The sequence below is a fragment of the Pelecanus crispus genome, chromosome Z, assembly GCF_030463565.1.
Source record: "Pelecanus crispus isolate bPelCri1 chromosome Z, bPelCri1.pri, whole genome shotgun sequence".
NCBI classification, from domain to species: domain Eukaryota; kingdom Metazoa; phylum Chordata; class Aves; order Pelecaniformes; family Pelecanidae; genus Pelecanus; species Pelecanus crispus.
The window spans coordinates 67,333,537-67,349,690 of NC_134676.1; the positions used below are offsets into that span (position 1 = coordinate 67,333,537).

At 44.7% G+C, this 16,154-nt stretch overlaps 1 protein-coding gene across 1 annotated transcript in view; it reads right to left on the reverse strand.

Moving 5' to 3' along the window:
* Positions 1–3,450, reverse strand: part of SRFBP1 (serum response factor binding protein 1) — an 82,352-nt gene extending 78,902 nt beyond the window's left edge. The window contains exon 1 of the mRNA XM_075726656.1: positions 3,420–3,450. Coding sequence (XP_075582771.1) covers positions 3,420–3,449 — 30 coding nt within the window. The 5' untranslated portion in view covers position 3,450. The remainder of the gene's footprint in view (positions 1–3,419) is intronic.
* Between the last annotated feature and the right edge of the window lie 12,704 nt (positions 3,451–16,154).

The following is a 16,154-nucleotide window of genomic DNA, read 5'->3' on the forward strand; positions in this document are numbered from 1 at the left end:
CCATGCAGGAATGGGATGTCTGAACTACAAAAACATTTGTGTTTTCTAACTCTTTTCAATCTTAATTTTTCAGTCATGCAGTCACACTGAAACTGTACCATGTTATTTGCCAGCAGCAAGATGATGGTTTCTTAGTATTACTGGACCTTGCCAACAGTGGGTTCTGCCAAGATCTTACTTTTTTTTTGTTATTACCTAGGTATATATGCAATTAGAGGAGAAGAACATTCATACTCTTTTGGCACAACGCTCATTTGTTAACATGGAAATAAGGTGAGTTTCTGAAGCTCTTACACCGATATAAACAACTTTACATGAAAAAACAAATAAATGATTCATATAATGTCTAAAACAATTACTCTGTGAATAGCTGAATAATTATGACTGATTTCTTATATTTTTTCTGCATTATTTCATCTCATCACAACAACTGCAATTCCCTCTTATTTTCACCCAGGATCCTTACCACTGTACAGTAACTTTAGATGCCATTCATACGGTCACCTGAAGAGTACAACATTTTCATTCTTTGTTCCCTGTTAGATCAGAACAGTTGGCAGCACATTGCTTCATGGAGCCACTATTCTTTAACCAAATGATAATTAAAAAAAAACCCAACCACACAGCTTTTGACATCTCTACTCCTTTCCAAATTCTCTTAATTTACCCAATTAATTCAGAAGCTGTCAGAAAGGAGACACACATCACAGTCCTTTATTTTTCTCATTTCCCTGGATGATTAGATTTTCATAATAATAATATTCAACTTTCAAGTTTTTTTGGTGATAAGAAGTTAAATCATCACCCAATTAAATGTCCTTTAATTTCAAAACACATATACACTTCATTACAATATTGGAACCAAACGCTTGATTTTTACACTGTACTAATGCTGTAGACCCTCCAGAACAAAAAAGTGTTTGGACATCAACAACTACTTGTTTTGTTAGTTACTAGTATCAAACACGTAACAGGAAGTAATGAAAATAAAGGTCAATTAACATTAAGAAAGGTGCCAATTTATGTTACTGAGAAACACTGGTCTTAGACTATTTGTTCTTCCTGTAAACAAAATATGAATTGGTAAAAAAAAAATTTTGAAACCTATCATCCTAGAATTTCTGAAGACTCCATTATTTAGCAAGCCATTATAATTTGTGATATTAATTAATAGCAGATGTCTGCCTTTGCCAGAATTAAAACCTGGAATCTGTAAATATAATACAGCTGAATTTACATGGCCTTACACAGAACTACTGTAAATCCAGCTAAGATGAACAAGTTTATCAGCTATATAAGGGTCACACAGCTCTTTCTGCAACAACTACCATCATGCCTATTTGATATAGCCTAATGGAGGAAGAAATTTGCATGATCCCTAGCACTGGTTGATTGTGAATGCCAAAGATGCATAGTATAGAGCTGCTTTGTAATCACAGTAAATCTTGCCCTTAGCAAACCGGAAGAATACACAAGAAAAATCCAATAGTTTAAAACATTAGACTTTCTAAAATCATTACTTTATTCCTGCTCAAATTCCACCACTTCACCTTTATTAGAGGAACATAAATATTTCCGACCCGTAAAATGTGTTCTTACAAGGGCATCTCAGTAATAAATACACAAAGGATATTCAGGTATTGGTAAAGAAAATACTTATTTCAGATTTTATGACTGGTCACCATAATAATTAATACAGCTCTGATGCTTATGAAAAGGCATAGGTGTAGAAATGGAAAAAAATTGTTTAATCTATTCACACGAGGTCTACATCCTACTCTCTTAGCCAGCCTGACCTTCTGTCCCTCTTGATGCGATGGCATCCAGGATTTCAGTCTCTGTACTACCTTATGTCTCGGATGGACCTGTTATTAGAGAGTACCTGCTTTTTGTCTGAGCTTTGATGAAAGCTCCCACTTGCAGAAAATCTAAGAACTTACTTTCAGTTTCCTCTTAGGATAGGGTGATGTTTGAACTACAAGAAGGCATCCCCAGTGTCCTTACTGAAATTTTTCAATATTTTGTACAGCAACTCATTGTATTCTATCTTTTTCTGAAGAACTGTTTGGTCATTCCTCAGTCAAAATAATACTTCTTTTTCCATCCCTTGTTATACAAGTATCTCTTCGGTGAAAGACTATATATCACCACCTGAACTTCATCAATCAAAAAAATTCCCGCTTCAACAGTGAATGAAATGCTCTCTTCTTTCTTTGGTGATTCACTGACATATTTCAATGTGAAATCACTCACATTTGACCTTACATTTGTTAATAGCAAGGATCAAAAGCTTGTAATAAATTACCAAGTAAATATAGATATTTTATGTAATAGCTAACTACACTTTTTTTCTGACAAACAGGCTACCTCTCACTAAATTGCTGACTTGCAAATCAACCTCTCTGAGTTACCACACGCCTAGAACATAAAAATTACTTTAAATACAAGTGTACTCTGAGAATGCTTGTATGATCTGTTGTTCTGGTTCTGCTGATGACAAATACTAAGTTTAGCCATACTGTGAATTCTCTAGGAGTCCTGGACATGCACAATGCCATCTGCAGAAGCAGATACAACACACGCTCAGCAGAATTGTCAGGTACTCTTTAGGTGTTGAAGCAACAGTTTAAAGAGGCTGGTTTAGTTGTGTCAGAGTTATTGTACATAATGATTTGCAAATGTGTAGTCAAAACCCATCACAACTGAAACACACCTAATTTAATTCACGCTATAGAGCAGGAAAGAAAGTTCTGAAAGAAATATGAAACACCAAACTTCTTAAAGAACTGGAAGAAGTTAGCTGTAACCCATTAATTTCTCATTCTCAGGCCATCCACCTCCAAGAAAATAGGGCAACATCATATCTTTGCTATCCAGGAGACAGGCAGCTGAGACTTTGGTAGGTCCGCTAGAATCACCTGCAAAACTTCAGTGCGAACACCAACACAGTAAGACATGAGATGATACGATGATAATATGACACTCAATGACAGGATGCTGAACCGAAGCACACGTCAACAACTGCGTAACACCCCCCTAAAGGTAGTTTCCCTTCGCAAGACGGATCTTTATTTTCATTACACAGCCGTTTCGCTGAGAGCCAGCACGGCGCGCAGCGTTTCCCAGGGGCCGGCGGCAGCCGTCTCAGGCCACATGGCGACGGCCGGGGCCGCCCCGGGGCCTTCCCCACCGCTCCAGGCAGCCACGCCGGCCCTGGAAGGGTCGGGTCGGGCCGGGCCCGGCCCGCTGGCAGGGTGACACGCTGCCGCCCTGCTCCGCCACTTCCCTCCGCTCCCGCTGCCCCGGCCCCCTCCAACGGCCGCTGCCTCCACCTGCCCCGCCGGCCCTCCCCGGCCCCAGCCGCCCCCGCCGGCCTGCTCCGACCGCCACGCCAGAGGACGCGGGGGCGGGTGGCTCACCTCGTTGTTGAGGTTCAGCACGGGAGCCATGGCGCCGGCCCCTGCCCGCAGAGCTCCGCCGACCCCCGGTCCGGCCCGGCCCTCGCCGCCGCCTCCCCTCCGAGCTCTCCCCACGCCGCTCCACAGGCAAAGCGAAGCGAAACCGCGCGCATGCGCTGCGCCGGCGGTGGCAGGCCCGCTCCAGCCTGAAGCTCGATGGTTAGGGCCTCTCTAGGCCACCTCTCGAAGGCCTCGGTCCTCCGACCCCGCTCCAGCTCCGCCGGCCCCCGCAACCCCCGAGGCCCTGCCGGGGTCCCCGGCCTGAGGCGGGGGGCAGGCCTCGGGTGTCCCGGCGGGCCGTGGGGGTCCCGGCAGTCCAGAACGCTTCTACCCCGCCGACCCGGAGTCCCGTTTCCTTTAGAAATGGGGGTAAAGAAGGTTTTCTCCTGTTTCTCGTGGGTGATAAGCAGCGTGGGCAGGAGGAGGGTGCCGAGCCTGCGCTCAGGGACAGCTTTTTGGGAAGGGCCCGCTTCGCCCGAGGTTAAACCTGACGCTTCCCGCTGTGGCCTTCCACCTTGAGCTGCTACAGTGCATCTGAATCAAAGACACGAAAAGATGTACACCTCTAAATCCTTAAACTAAAGAGACATCTGCGCCTCCAAATAGTTTATAATCTTAGAAATAGCCTGGGATTCTCACTTTTCTGGTCTTGTTGCTGCCGTTATGGAACTAGCCTAAAAAAGCTTATGATTCTATGAATAAACTGTGCACAGTGCCGTATTTCTAGACTTCGCTTTATCCTTCCCCCCGCCCCTTTCCCTATGACACAAAACCAGACTCCATTTTCAAACTGCTTTAAAATTTTCAGATCAGTTTTTTTCCATTTGTGCAGAAGGCAGAGCATGGACTGTGCAGAAATTAAGTCGTCTGAAGTTTTAGCTTTGTAAAGTTTTATATACGCAATTCATTTTAAGTCCCTGTAGTAAAGTGGGGCTGAGCATGTGTTTTGGACTTTGCAAGATCTCAGTCTGAAAAGTGTGGCAAAATTTCATCATAACTTTTCCTCATGATTTCCAGTTTATTGTGCTAGAAGGAATTGTTGATTTAAATTGTTACAGATATTTTTCTGTTTTACTGAAATGGGACTTTTACAAAACTCATGCCTAAATGTAAGCAAGTTTTAGCATGTCTAGAGAATTAATCAGCTATTGTTTCACATTACTGTTTATCTGTTGCAGTATTCAAAAGAACTGAGATCATATTTGAAAATATTTGTGGAAATTGTTTTTAATATGAAACCTTTTTGTTTATAAAAATAAAATCAGTTTCAGGAAATTCTTTGGACGTTCACAAGCAATTAACTGGCCCCTGGATGGCACTATTGTGCCTGGAATTCTTCGGCTTTGAAGTCTGAATATTTAAACAGATACAACTGTTGTCAGCTGTCTCTGTAATGCGTTTTGTCTGCAAGATCTAGCATTTAGATCTTGTTATATTTTAATGTTTGATTTCTAACTGGTGCTCAGGCATCTCCTGTAAGTGATCTGCAGCTAAATCAGCTTTGGATGTAATTTTCATCAAGTCTTAACATGCAAGTGGGATCAGGCCAGGCTAGTCCTTCAAAGGAACTTTCAAGTTCCATTTAGGCTATTTCAGAAAGTGGTACTGGTTGTTCAGTAGCCGTCTAGGTTTCATTTGGATCAAAAAAGAGCCAACTGAAACTACTTTGAACCCATCCCTTCATGATGCAGTAAGGGTATTTTGTTCCAATAGGAGCTGAATTTCACGTTGAGCGTATAGTTGCCAAGAATGCTTTGGCTCTAACTGCAGGTGAGGGGTATTTACCACAGCTGCTATTTCAGAAAAAATCTGACTTGGGCAGTTATATATGACCTACCTATCAGTCTTGGATGTGACATATTCAATACCATCAATATGTTTTTAAAAATTAAAGAATATGATCTCATATCTAGATAGGATTTGTATGCACTGAGTGTAAAATTGGAATCAGAAAATCAATAAGGAAAGATCTTCCAAGGAAAAAAAAAAAGAGGTGCTTCCATTTGTCTTGATCTTTCATGCAAAACTATTTCCTAGATACGCCATTCTTAAATTCCATAGTGCACCTTAGCAAAGAGAAAGACAAAAGCAGGACCAGGGAGCCAGCTGCGGTTGTGTGACTCCAACCAGTGCCACCCTGGCCTTACATCAGTTAGAGTTGTTCCCTGTCTGTGTAGCCTACTGGGTCATAACCAGTTTCCCTTTCCATCTCCTCTGGACACTGAAATAACTTGCTTTGGAAGTTTCTTGTAGACCCTGGTGACATACTTCTGTCCTTTCTTCATTCAACAGTTTTGTTTTCTTGTCAGTCACTGATCAGTCAGTCACAGATCAGTCAGTCACTGATGAAAATATGTATTTTTGTTGCTTTCATCTTTTTAAACCTTAGTGGCCTTCCAGAGTTTAGAATTGCTGTGCCTCATAGCTGGTTCATTGGCTCTTGTCATGCTATTTTTTGACTTAAATTCATTCTAAGTCAAGATTTTCTTGTCAGCTTGTCACAGTCAGGATGCTTTGAGGCATTGCCCTATATAACACTTTCATACTTTGATGCTTTGTTCTGACCTTTCTTCCTTTCATGTCAGTATTTCACTCAGATATTTTTGCATGCTTTTTCAGTGTTTGAATGCATTTTTCTGGACCATTCTTCTCTACTTTGAGAACAGCAGCCTGTGTGTGCACGTGAAAGGGCAGCATGTATTTGTAGGACATAATATGTTGCAGAACAATACAGGAGAGTTGGAATGCTAAGCTATTTAAGGAAAAGGGGGGTTATGGCTGGATCCCGTTTCCCTCCCTTTATCCTGGCTCTCTTCAGGGTTATGTGATGTGGTAGCAGCTGCGCAGACCGTCTTGTAGCTACATCTGCCCTTGAGCCCAGAGGCCATGCATATAAGTCATATTTTTGGAGTACTTACTGGAATTTGTGATTATTGCAGACACTTGCACTCATAGGCACAGTACAGACATAATGAAATGGGTGTTAAGTGTGTCTTGTATTTAAAATGACAATAAGTAGATTTTAGTAATTTCAATTAATTGTTCATGTTTTCTGAACCAAATTTAGATTTAAGAAGTTTCACAGAATGAAAGTGCCAATAGTGTTAACTAGACATTGAGGAACACAAAACTGGAAGGTGTTCTGCAACTTGTAGCTACCTGTAAAGCAGCTTATGCTCTGACTTTTCCAAGGGGAGTTTCTTTTTACTGATACCAAGGCATTGTTTCTGGACTTGCTCCCTTTCTTTTATTGGAAATTATATATATTTTTTTAAATTATAATAAAATTTAAAGGATCTGGCTGACATTAGGATCCTGTTTTTTACTTAGCTGTCTACATGTGTGTAGTAAGAGAAGGTTTCAGCATCACACAAGAAGCAACTGAAATAGCCAGCTTAACTACTGAAACTGCTTCTTATAAAAGGAAAATGTAGGCTATAGGAATTATTAAGTGATCTATGATAGGTTGCAGAAGAAAACAACATGCATTGTGCATATAAACTTAATGTCTGAGGTTGGAGTTCACCACAAGATCACCTTTCCAGGCTCTGTTTTTCATATACATTAAAATATTCACTAAATTCAGAAATATTTTTGAAATTTAAGTGGTCACAGTGTGGCTGAATGTTGAATGGATTCTAAGTAGGAAGCAATTTCAAAGTTAATTCTGCTTCTTTAATAACAGAAGGATGTGATCACTTAGGATTCAAATACAGTGAATTTCACTGAAGAGCATGTTCTAGTGTGTACATAACAAGGGCAGTAGGTGGTAAGTGGGTATGAAGACACAAAAACTTTTAGAAGTGAAGCAAGTAATAAGAAAAATAAGTCTGCAATGACAAGAGCTATTTTTGCTATTCTGTCCTAAAAGTCAAAATAATTCATTTCATAACACATTTTTATAGACTACCAAGAAATTTTTTAATATATATTTTTCAGTCTTTTTCTTACATAAATAAGAATTCACATTTCAATACAATAATTAAATTATTAACTAGGTTCACTATATATTCATACATGGCTTATTAATGTGTTAAAAACAAGGTCAGTTGCATTTTCTGACTAATCTTTTTCTGAAGAGCATGTTCACTGGATTTTTGGTGTGAATTAATATTATTAAATCACCCATATTATAGCAACTACATGGCATGCACAAAACACACCCTTACAAAAATAATGACACTAGCATTTTGTGGCATGTTAGCTTGACTGGAATAAGATGCAGCTATAACTGCTGTAACATACACGTACGGCATAGTAGATTCTATGTGTTGAGAAAAAAATACAAGAAACTTAAATGGAAAACATTTCACATGTTAAGCATAATCTTGTTTTTTTTTATGTGATGGGCTAAGAATTTGTAAAAGTTTAAAATACTAAATATAGGATAGTCTAGAAACACTCCACCATAGGAGTAACTTTGTCTGGTGTAGCAGTTTTTGCAGCTGCTTTGCAAGCGGTGGATTCTGTCAATGTATCCAACTGAAATTGCCGTTAAAAGGTATTCTAGAACAGTGGCAGTAATCGCAAAGGCATAAAGCAAAACTTCTTGAGATAAAGGTGCCAGCATTTTAATAATGTTTCTGAGACAGTAAAAAGCCTATTTCAAAATATATTAAATATGCTTTCTCAGATAATACTAAGAAATTGAGATTCCTCCAAGTATAAAAGTACTTTGACATTGTCCTGGTTTCAGCTGGGATAGAGTTAATTTTCTTCCTAGTAGCAGGCATAGTGCTGTGTTTTGGATTTAGTATGAGAAGAATGTTGATAACACGCTGATGTTTTAGTTGTTGCTAAGTACTGCTTATGCTAGTCAAGGACTTTTTCAGCTTCCCATGCTCTGCCAGGTGCACAAGAAACTGGGAGGGGGCACAGCCAGAAGAGTTGATCCAAACTGGCCAAAGGGCTATTCCATACCATATGACATCATGCTCAATATATAAACTGGGGGGGGTTGGCCAGGGAGCAGCGATCGCTGCTCGGGAACTGTCTGGGTATCGGTCAGCGGGTGGTGAGCAATTGCATTGTGCATCACTTACTTTGTATATTATTATTATTATTATCATTATTATATTGTTATTATTATCATTACTGTTTTACTTTATTTCAATTATAAAACTGTTCTTATCTCAGCCCAGGAGTGTTTCTCACTCTTACTCCTCCGATTCTCTCCTGCATCCCATCGGGGCAGGGGGAGTGAGCGAGCGGCTGCGTGGTGCTTAGTTGCTGGCTGGGGCTAAACCACGACAGTCCTTTTTGGCACCCAACGTGGGGCCCAAAGGGTTTGAGATAATAACAGATTAACCAGAGTGTGTTAAGGAATCTGTTAACAGTTGCCAGTCACAATATTAATTCATCTGATCAGCACCATGCTCCTTTTTTTGCTGTACATGTTAAAGATTGGTGTTGGTTTTTGCAGTTTGCTGTGCTCTGCAGTGATTAGTGATGTTTTGCCTGGGAGATTTGTTATTAAAACACTGACCTTGAACACTATTTGGTATCTTGGGTTTGTACTGAAGCCATTACTGTACTTCGGGTATCACCTTATGGAGAGGATTAGCAATTATACCTCTTCATCTGAGAGGTTTTTTGTGGAGGAAATACAGAACAGTACCTTCGCTACCTTCTTCTATGATGTTTCCTCCTGCATTACAATAACTTTTCAGTGTCTTGAACATCCTTGGGTAGTTAAGATATATCTATTGCTATTTCTTGGGAATACTGTTTCGGTTTTGATGAAGGTTAGTAAGCAATTTAAGAATATCATCCAGAGATCTGCCCCAAGGCTGGATAGTTATGAGTGGCAAGGTGTGTGGGACAGTATGGGCAAGTACCTAGGGCAGTGGGCATCTCCAGTGTTTTGGAACTTCACCCCTGAACAAGTGCAGAATCCTGAAGAACTAGTAAAGTATTTGGAAAAAATATTACACAAGGCGGTTCTCCCAGGAAAATTGTAGCTCCAATTTCCAGTGAGCAGTTCCCTAGAGTAAGAGGGCTAATTTTACTTCTGACCTTAATCAAGGGACTTTTGATTCACATTTACAGGAAGAGAACAGCGAATACTGTGACCAGTGTTAGAGGCGCCCTGCCTCCATCCAGGTGGAGGAAAGGGACAACCGGATTTACTGGACTGTGTGGATTCGATGGCCTGGCACATCAGACCCACAGGAGTATAAGGCTCTAGTGGACACTGGTGCACAGTGCACGCTAATGCCATCAAGTTATAGAGGGGCAGATCCCATTTGTATTTCTGGAGTGACAGGGGGATCCCAACAGCTAACTGTACTGGAAGCTGAAGTGAGCCTAACTGGGAATAGTGGCAGAAGCACCCCATTGTGACTGGCCCAGAGGTTCCGTGCATCCTTGGCATAGATTACTGCAGGAGAGGGTATTTCAAGAACCCAAAAGGGTACCGGTGGGCTTTTGGTATAGCTGCCTTGGAGATGGAGGAAATTAAACAGCTGTCCACCTTGCCCGGTCTCTCAGAGGACCCTTCGATTGTGGGGTTGCTGAGCGTCGAAGAACAACGGGTGCCGATCGCTACCACAACAGTGCATTGGCGGCAATATCGCATCAATCGAGACTCCCTGCTTCCCATCCATAACCTGATTCGTCAACTGGAGAGCCAAGGAGTGATCAGCAAGACTCGCTCACCCTTTAACAGTCCCATATGGCCAGTGCGAAAGTCTAATGGGGAGTGGAGACTAACAGTGGACTACCGTGGCCTGAATGAAGTTACACTGCCACTGAGTGCTGCCGTGCCAGACATGCTAGGACTTCAATACGAACTGGAGTCAAAGGCAGCCAAGTGGTATGCCACAATTGACATCGCTAATGCATTTTTCTCAATCCCTTTGGCAGCAGAGTGCAGACCCCAGTTTGCTTTTACCTGGAGGGGTGTTCAGTACACCTGGAACCGACTGCCCCAGGGGTGGAAACACAGCCCCACCATTTGCCATGGACTGATCCAGACGGCACTGGAACAGGGTGAAGCTCCAGAACATCTGCAGTATATTGATGACATCATTGTGTGGGGCAATACAGCAGAAGAAGTTTTTGAGAAGGGAAAGAAAATAGTCCAAATCCTTCTGAAGGCTGGTTTTGCCATAAACCAAAGTAAGGTCAAGGGACCTGCACAGGAAATCCAGTTTTTAGGAATAAAATGGCAAGATGGACATCGTCAGATCCCAATGGATGTGATCAACAAAATAACAGCTATGTCTCCACCAACTAGCAAAAAGGAAACACAAGCTTTCTTAGGCGTTCTGGGTTTTTGGAGAATGCATATTCCAAATTATAGCCAGATAGTAAGCCCTCTCTGTCAAGTGACCTGGAAGAAGAATGATTTCAAATGGGGCCCTGAGCAACAACAAGCCTTTGAACAAATTAAACGTGAGATAGTTCATGCAGTAGCCCTTGGGCCAGTCCGGGCAGGGCAGGATATTAAAAATGTGCTCTACACTGCAGCCGGGGAGAATGGCCCTACCTGGAGCCTCTGGCAGAAAGCACCAGGGGAGACTCGAGGTCGACCCCTAGGGTTTTGGAGTCGGGGATACAGAGGATCCGAAGCCCACTATACTCCAACTGAGAAAGAGATACTGGCAGCATATGAAGGGGTTCGAGCTGCTTCAGAAGTGGTTGGTACTGAAGCACAGCTCCTGCTGGCACCCCGACTGCCGGTGTTGGGCTGGATGTTCAAAGGGAGGGTCCCCTCTACACATCATGCAACTGATGCTACATGGAGTAAGTGGGTTGCATTGATCACACAACGGGCTCGAATAGGAAACCCCAGTCGCCCAGGAATCTTGGAATTGATCATGGACTGGCCAGAAGGCAAAAATTTTGGAATATCACCAGAGGAGGTGGTAACACATGCCGAGGAGGCCCCACTGTATAATACATTGCCAGAAAATGAGAAGCAATATGCCCTATTCATGGATGGGTCCTGTCGTCTTGTGGGAAAGCATCGGAGGTGGAAAGCTGCTGTATGGAGTCCTATACGAAAAGTTGCAGAAGCTGCTGAAGGAGTAGGGGAGTCAAGTCAGTTTGCAGAGGTGAAAGCCATCCAGCTGGCTTTAGATATTGCTGAAAGAGAAAAGTGGCCGATACTTTATCTCTATACTGACTCATGGATGGTGGCAAATGCCCTGTGGGGGTGGTTGCAGCAATGGAAACAGAGCAACTGGCAGCGCAGAGGCAGACCCATCTGGGCTGCCGCATTGTGGCAAGATATTGCTGCCCAGGTAGAGAACCTGGTTGTAAAAGTTCGTCATGTAGATGCTCATGAACCCAAGAGTTGGGCCACTGAAGAACATCAAAGCAACCAGCAGGTGGATCAGGCTGCTAAGATTGAAGTGGCTCAGGTGGATCTGGACTGGCAACATAAGGGTGAATTATTTATAGCTCGGTGGGCCCATGACGCCTCAGGCCATCAAGGAAGGGATGCAACATATAGATGGGCTCATGATCAAGGGGTGGACTTAACTATGGACAGTATTGCACAGGTTATTCATGAATGTGAAACATGCGCTGCAATCAAGCAAGCCAAGCGGTTCAAGCCCCTCCAGCATAGTGAGCGATGGCTAAAATATAAACATGGGGAGGCCTGGCAGGTTGATTATATCACACTCCCACAAACCCATCAAGGCAAGCACTATGTGCTCACCATGGTGGAAGCAACCACTGGATGGCTGGAAACATATCCCGCGCCCCATGCCACCGCCCGGAACACCATCCTGGGCCTTGAAAAGCAAGTCCTGCGGCGACATGGCACCCCAGAAAGAATTGAGTCAGACAACGGGACACATTTCCGAAACAACCTCATAGATACCTGGGCCAAAGAGCACGGCATTGAGTGGGTATATCACATCCCTTACCATGCACCAGCCTCTGGGAAAATTGAGCGATACAATGGACTGTTAAAGACTACCCTGAGAGCAATGGGTGGTGGGACATTCAAACATTGGGATACACATTTGGCAAAAGCCACCTGGTTAGTCAACACCAGGGGATCTGCCAATCGAGCTGGCCCTGCCCAATCAAAACTTCTACATACTGTAGAAAGAGATAAAGTCCCTATATTGCACATAGAAAATATGCTGGGGAAGACAGTCTGGGTGACTTCCCGCTCTGGCAAATGCAGACCCATTCGTGGGATTGCTTTTGCTCAAGGACCTGGGTGCACTTGGTGGGTGATGCGAAAGGATGGGAAAGTCCAATGTGTACCTCAAGGGAATCTGATTTTGGGTGAAAATAATCAATGAACTGAATTGTATCATGTTAATTGCTATATAATACTGTATGTTATCTCTTAACTGTATGTTAATATAGTAATATAGTATAAAGTTAATATAATAATAGAGTATGTTAATGTTAAGTATATAATACTGTATGTTATGGTTGCTATATCCAACATCAATGGTATTACAGTAAGAATTGCCCAGCTTAATGAAAATGAACATTGATGAAACCGTGTTGGAATGAGAACTGGCTTCAGCATGCAACGATCCAACTCTGCACACCACTTCTCCTGCTCTGAAAGACTGTGATGACAGATGGAACCCAAAGTCATGGGCTAAATGAACTCAATGGACATTTTAGAGGGATGGCCCATAGACTAAGGGAATGATATCTGTGTGTATATATCAAGATAGGGAAAGTGGTGGTGACTAATTAGAACACATTGGAAAGGGGAGGGCCTGTGTGTGACATAGATGGTATAGAATAAGGGGTGGATACTGTCCTGGTTTTGGCTGGGATAGAGTTAATTTTCTTCCTAATAGCTGGCATAGTGCTGTGTTTTGGATTTAGGATGAGAAGAATGCTGATAACACACTGATGTTTTAGTTGTTGCTAAGTAGTGCTTATGCTAGTCAAGGACTTTTTCAGCTTCCCATGCTCTGCCAGGTGCAGAAGACACTGGGAGGGGGCACAGCCAGGATAGTTGATCCAAACTGACCAAAGGGCTATTCCATACCATATGACGTCATGCTTGGTATATAAGCTGCGGGGGGGTTGTCTGGGGAGTAGCGATCGCTGCTTGGGAACTGTCTGGGTATCGGTCGGCGGGTGGTGAGCAATTGCATTGTGCGTCACTTGGTTTGTATATTGTTATTATTACATTGTTACTATTATCATTACTGTTTTACTTTATTTCAATTATGAAACTGTTCTTATCTCAACCCAGGAGTGTTTCTCACTCTTACTCCTCCAATTCTCTCCCTCATCCCATCCGGGCAGGGGGAGTGAGCGAGCGGCTGTGTGGTGCTGAGTTGCTGGCTGGGGCTAAACCACAACAGACATCTGACAGAAAAGAAAGAGCATGTAATAGTTGGTGTTCTGCAAAGGATTATTGCCTTCTTGAATTTCCTAGTTTAATGCCATTGCTAAGGTGGCAAAAAGCGCAGGGCGAGAGCAGGCACCCCAGCCCCCTGCCTAGAGCAGGGAAGAGCGGGAAAGGGCGAGCTGCTGACGTGCGGCAGCTCTGACGCAAAGTGGGCGGGGAAAGGAGTGATGGCGGCCAAACCCCCTCACCTATAAAAGCAGCCCCCAGGGAGCGCGGCGACCAGGACGGGCAAACAGGGCATGGGGCGGCAGGAGGGCGTGGGGCGGCAGTTCACGCGGGCAGGGCGTGCAGGGAAGGCCAAGTCCCCATCCTAGCTCCGAAGGGAAACTCAGGCGGTGGTCATCGCCCTCCCAGGAGAACACCTGGCAGCGATGGTTACCACCTGCCCGAAAGCCGCCGCCAGAAGGAATGTGGTGACCCAGACGGAGCTCCCGCACAAACACGCAGCCGTCCAGGTCGCCAGCTGCAGGGAGTGCCTGGGCCTGTCGCTTGTACCGCAGGGCAGCGGAGACGGCAAATGTATTCGGTGTGAGCAGGCAGATGATCTGCTCAGCCTGGGGGCAGAGCTGAAGGAGGAGGTGGAAAGGCTGAGGAGTATCAGGGAGTGCGAGAGGGAGACAGATTGGTGGAGCCGCAGCCTACCATCCCTGGGGCCAGGGCAGCAGAGGAAGGCCCCACAAGGAGCAGAGGATCCCCTACCCTCTTGCCAGCAAGCAGAAGGAGGGGCTCCAAGAGACGGGGGGGAATGGAAACAGGTCCCTGCCCGGGGAGGCAGGCGAATCCCCTCCCGGCCTCCCTCACCTTCCCAGCTGCCCCTACACAACAGATATGGGGCTCTGGAGTTGAGGGCCAGGCAAGTGGGGAGGGAGGTGAAGGTGAAGGTCCAGCCAGGGGGTTGCCGAGGGCCAGTCAGTCACCCCCACGGATTACGACTGCCCCTGTTAAGAAAAAAAGGAGGGTAATTGTGGTGGGTGATTCCCTCCTGCGGGGAACTGAGGGCCCAATCTGCCGTCTGGACCCATCCCACAGGGAAGTCTGCTGCCTCCCTGGGGCCCGGGTTAGGGACGTTACTAAGAAACTCCCCACCCTCGTGAGGCCCTCCCCTTATTACCTGCTGCTGGTTGTACAAGTTGGCAGTGATGAGATTATACATAGAAGTCCTAAAGCAATGACGAGGGACTTCAGGGCACTGGGGCGATTGGTTGCAGGATCGGGAGCGCAGGTAGTGTTTTCCTCAATCCCGTCAGTGGCAGATAAGAGTGCCAAAAGGAATGGGAAAACTCACCTGATTAACAGGTGGCTCAGAGGCTGGTGCCATCAGTGGAATTTTGGGTTTTTCAAACATGGGGAGGTTTACATGACACTGGGCCTGCTGGCGGCTGATGGAGATCAGCTATCTCCAAAGGGGAAAAGGATTCTCGCCCATGAGTTGTCAGGACTCATTGAGAGGGCTTTAAACTAGGTTTGAAGGGGGAAGGGGATATAAACGGGCCCGCTAGTGAGGAGCCCAGGGGCAGCATGGCAATGCTGGGGGTGAAATCGATAGCCCGGCTCAAGTGCATGTACACCAATGCACGTAGCATGGGCAAGAAACAGGAGGAGCTGGAAGCCCTTGTGCAGCAGGATGGCTATGACATAGTCACCATCACAGAAACGTGGTGGGACAACTCTCATGACTGGAGTGCTGCACTGGATGGCTATAAGCTCTTCAGAAGGGATAGGCAGGGAAGGAGAGGTGGTGGGGTGGCTCTGTATGTTAGGGAGTGTTTTGACTGTATAGAGCTCAACAGTGGTAATGATAAGGTCAAGTGCTTATGGGTAAGGATGAGGGGGAAGGCCAGCAAGGCGGATGTGCTGTTGGGAGTCTGCTATAGACCACCCAGCCAGGATGTAGAGATAGATGAAGCATTCTACAAGCGGCTGGCAGAAGTCTCGCAATCACTAGCCCTTGTTCTGGTGGGGGACTTCAACTTTCTGGACATCTGCTGGAAATACAACACAGCAGAGAGGCAACAGTCTCAGAAGTTCCTAGAGTGTGTGGAGGATAACTTCCTGATGCCACTGGTAAGTAAGCCTACCAGGGGAGGTGCCTCGCTTGACCTGCTGTTTACAAACAGAGAAGGGCTTGTGGGAGATGTCGTGGTCGGAGGCCGTCTTGGGCTTAGCAACCATGATATGATAGAGTTCTTGATTCAGGGCAATGTAAAGAGGAGGGGCAGCAAAACCACTACCATGGACTTGCGGAGGGCAGACTTTGGCCTGTTCAGGATGCTGGTTGGAAAAGTCCCTTGGGAGGCAGTCCTGAAAGGCAAAGGGGTCCAGGAAGGCTGGACCTTCTTCAAGAAGGA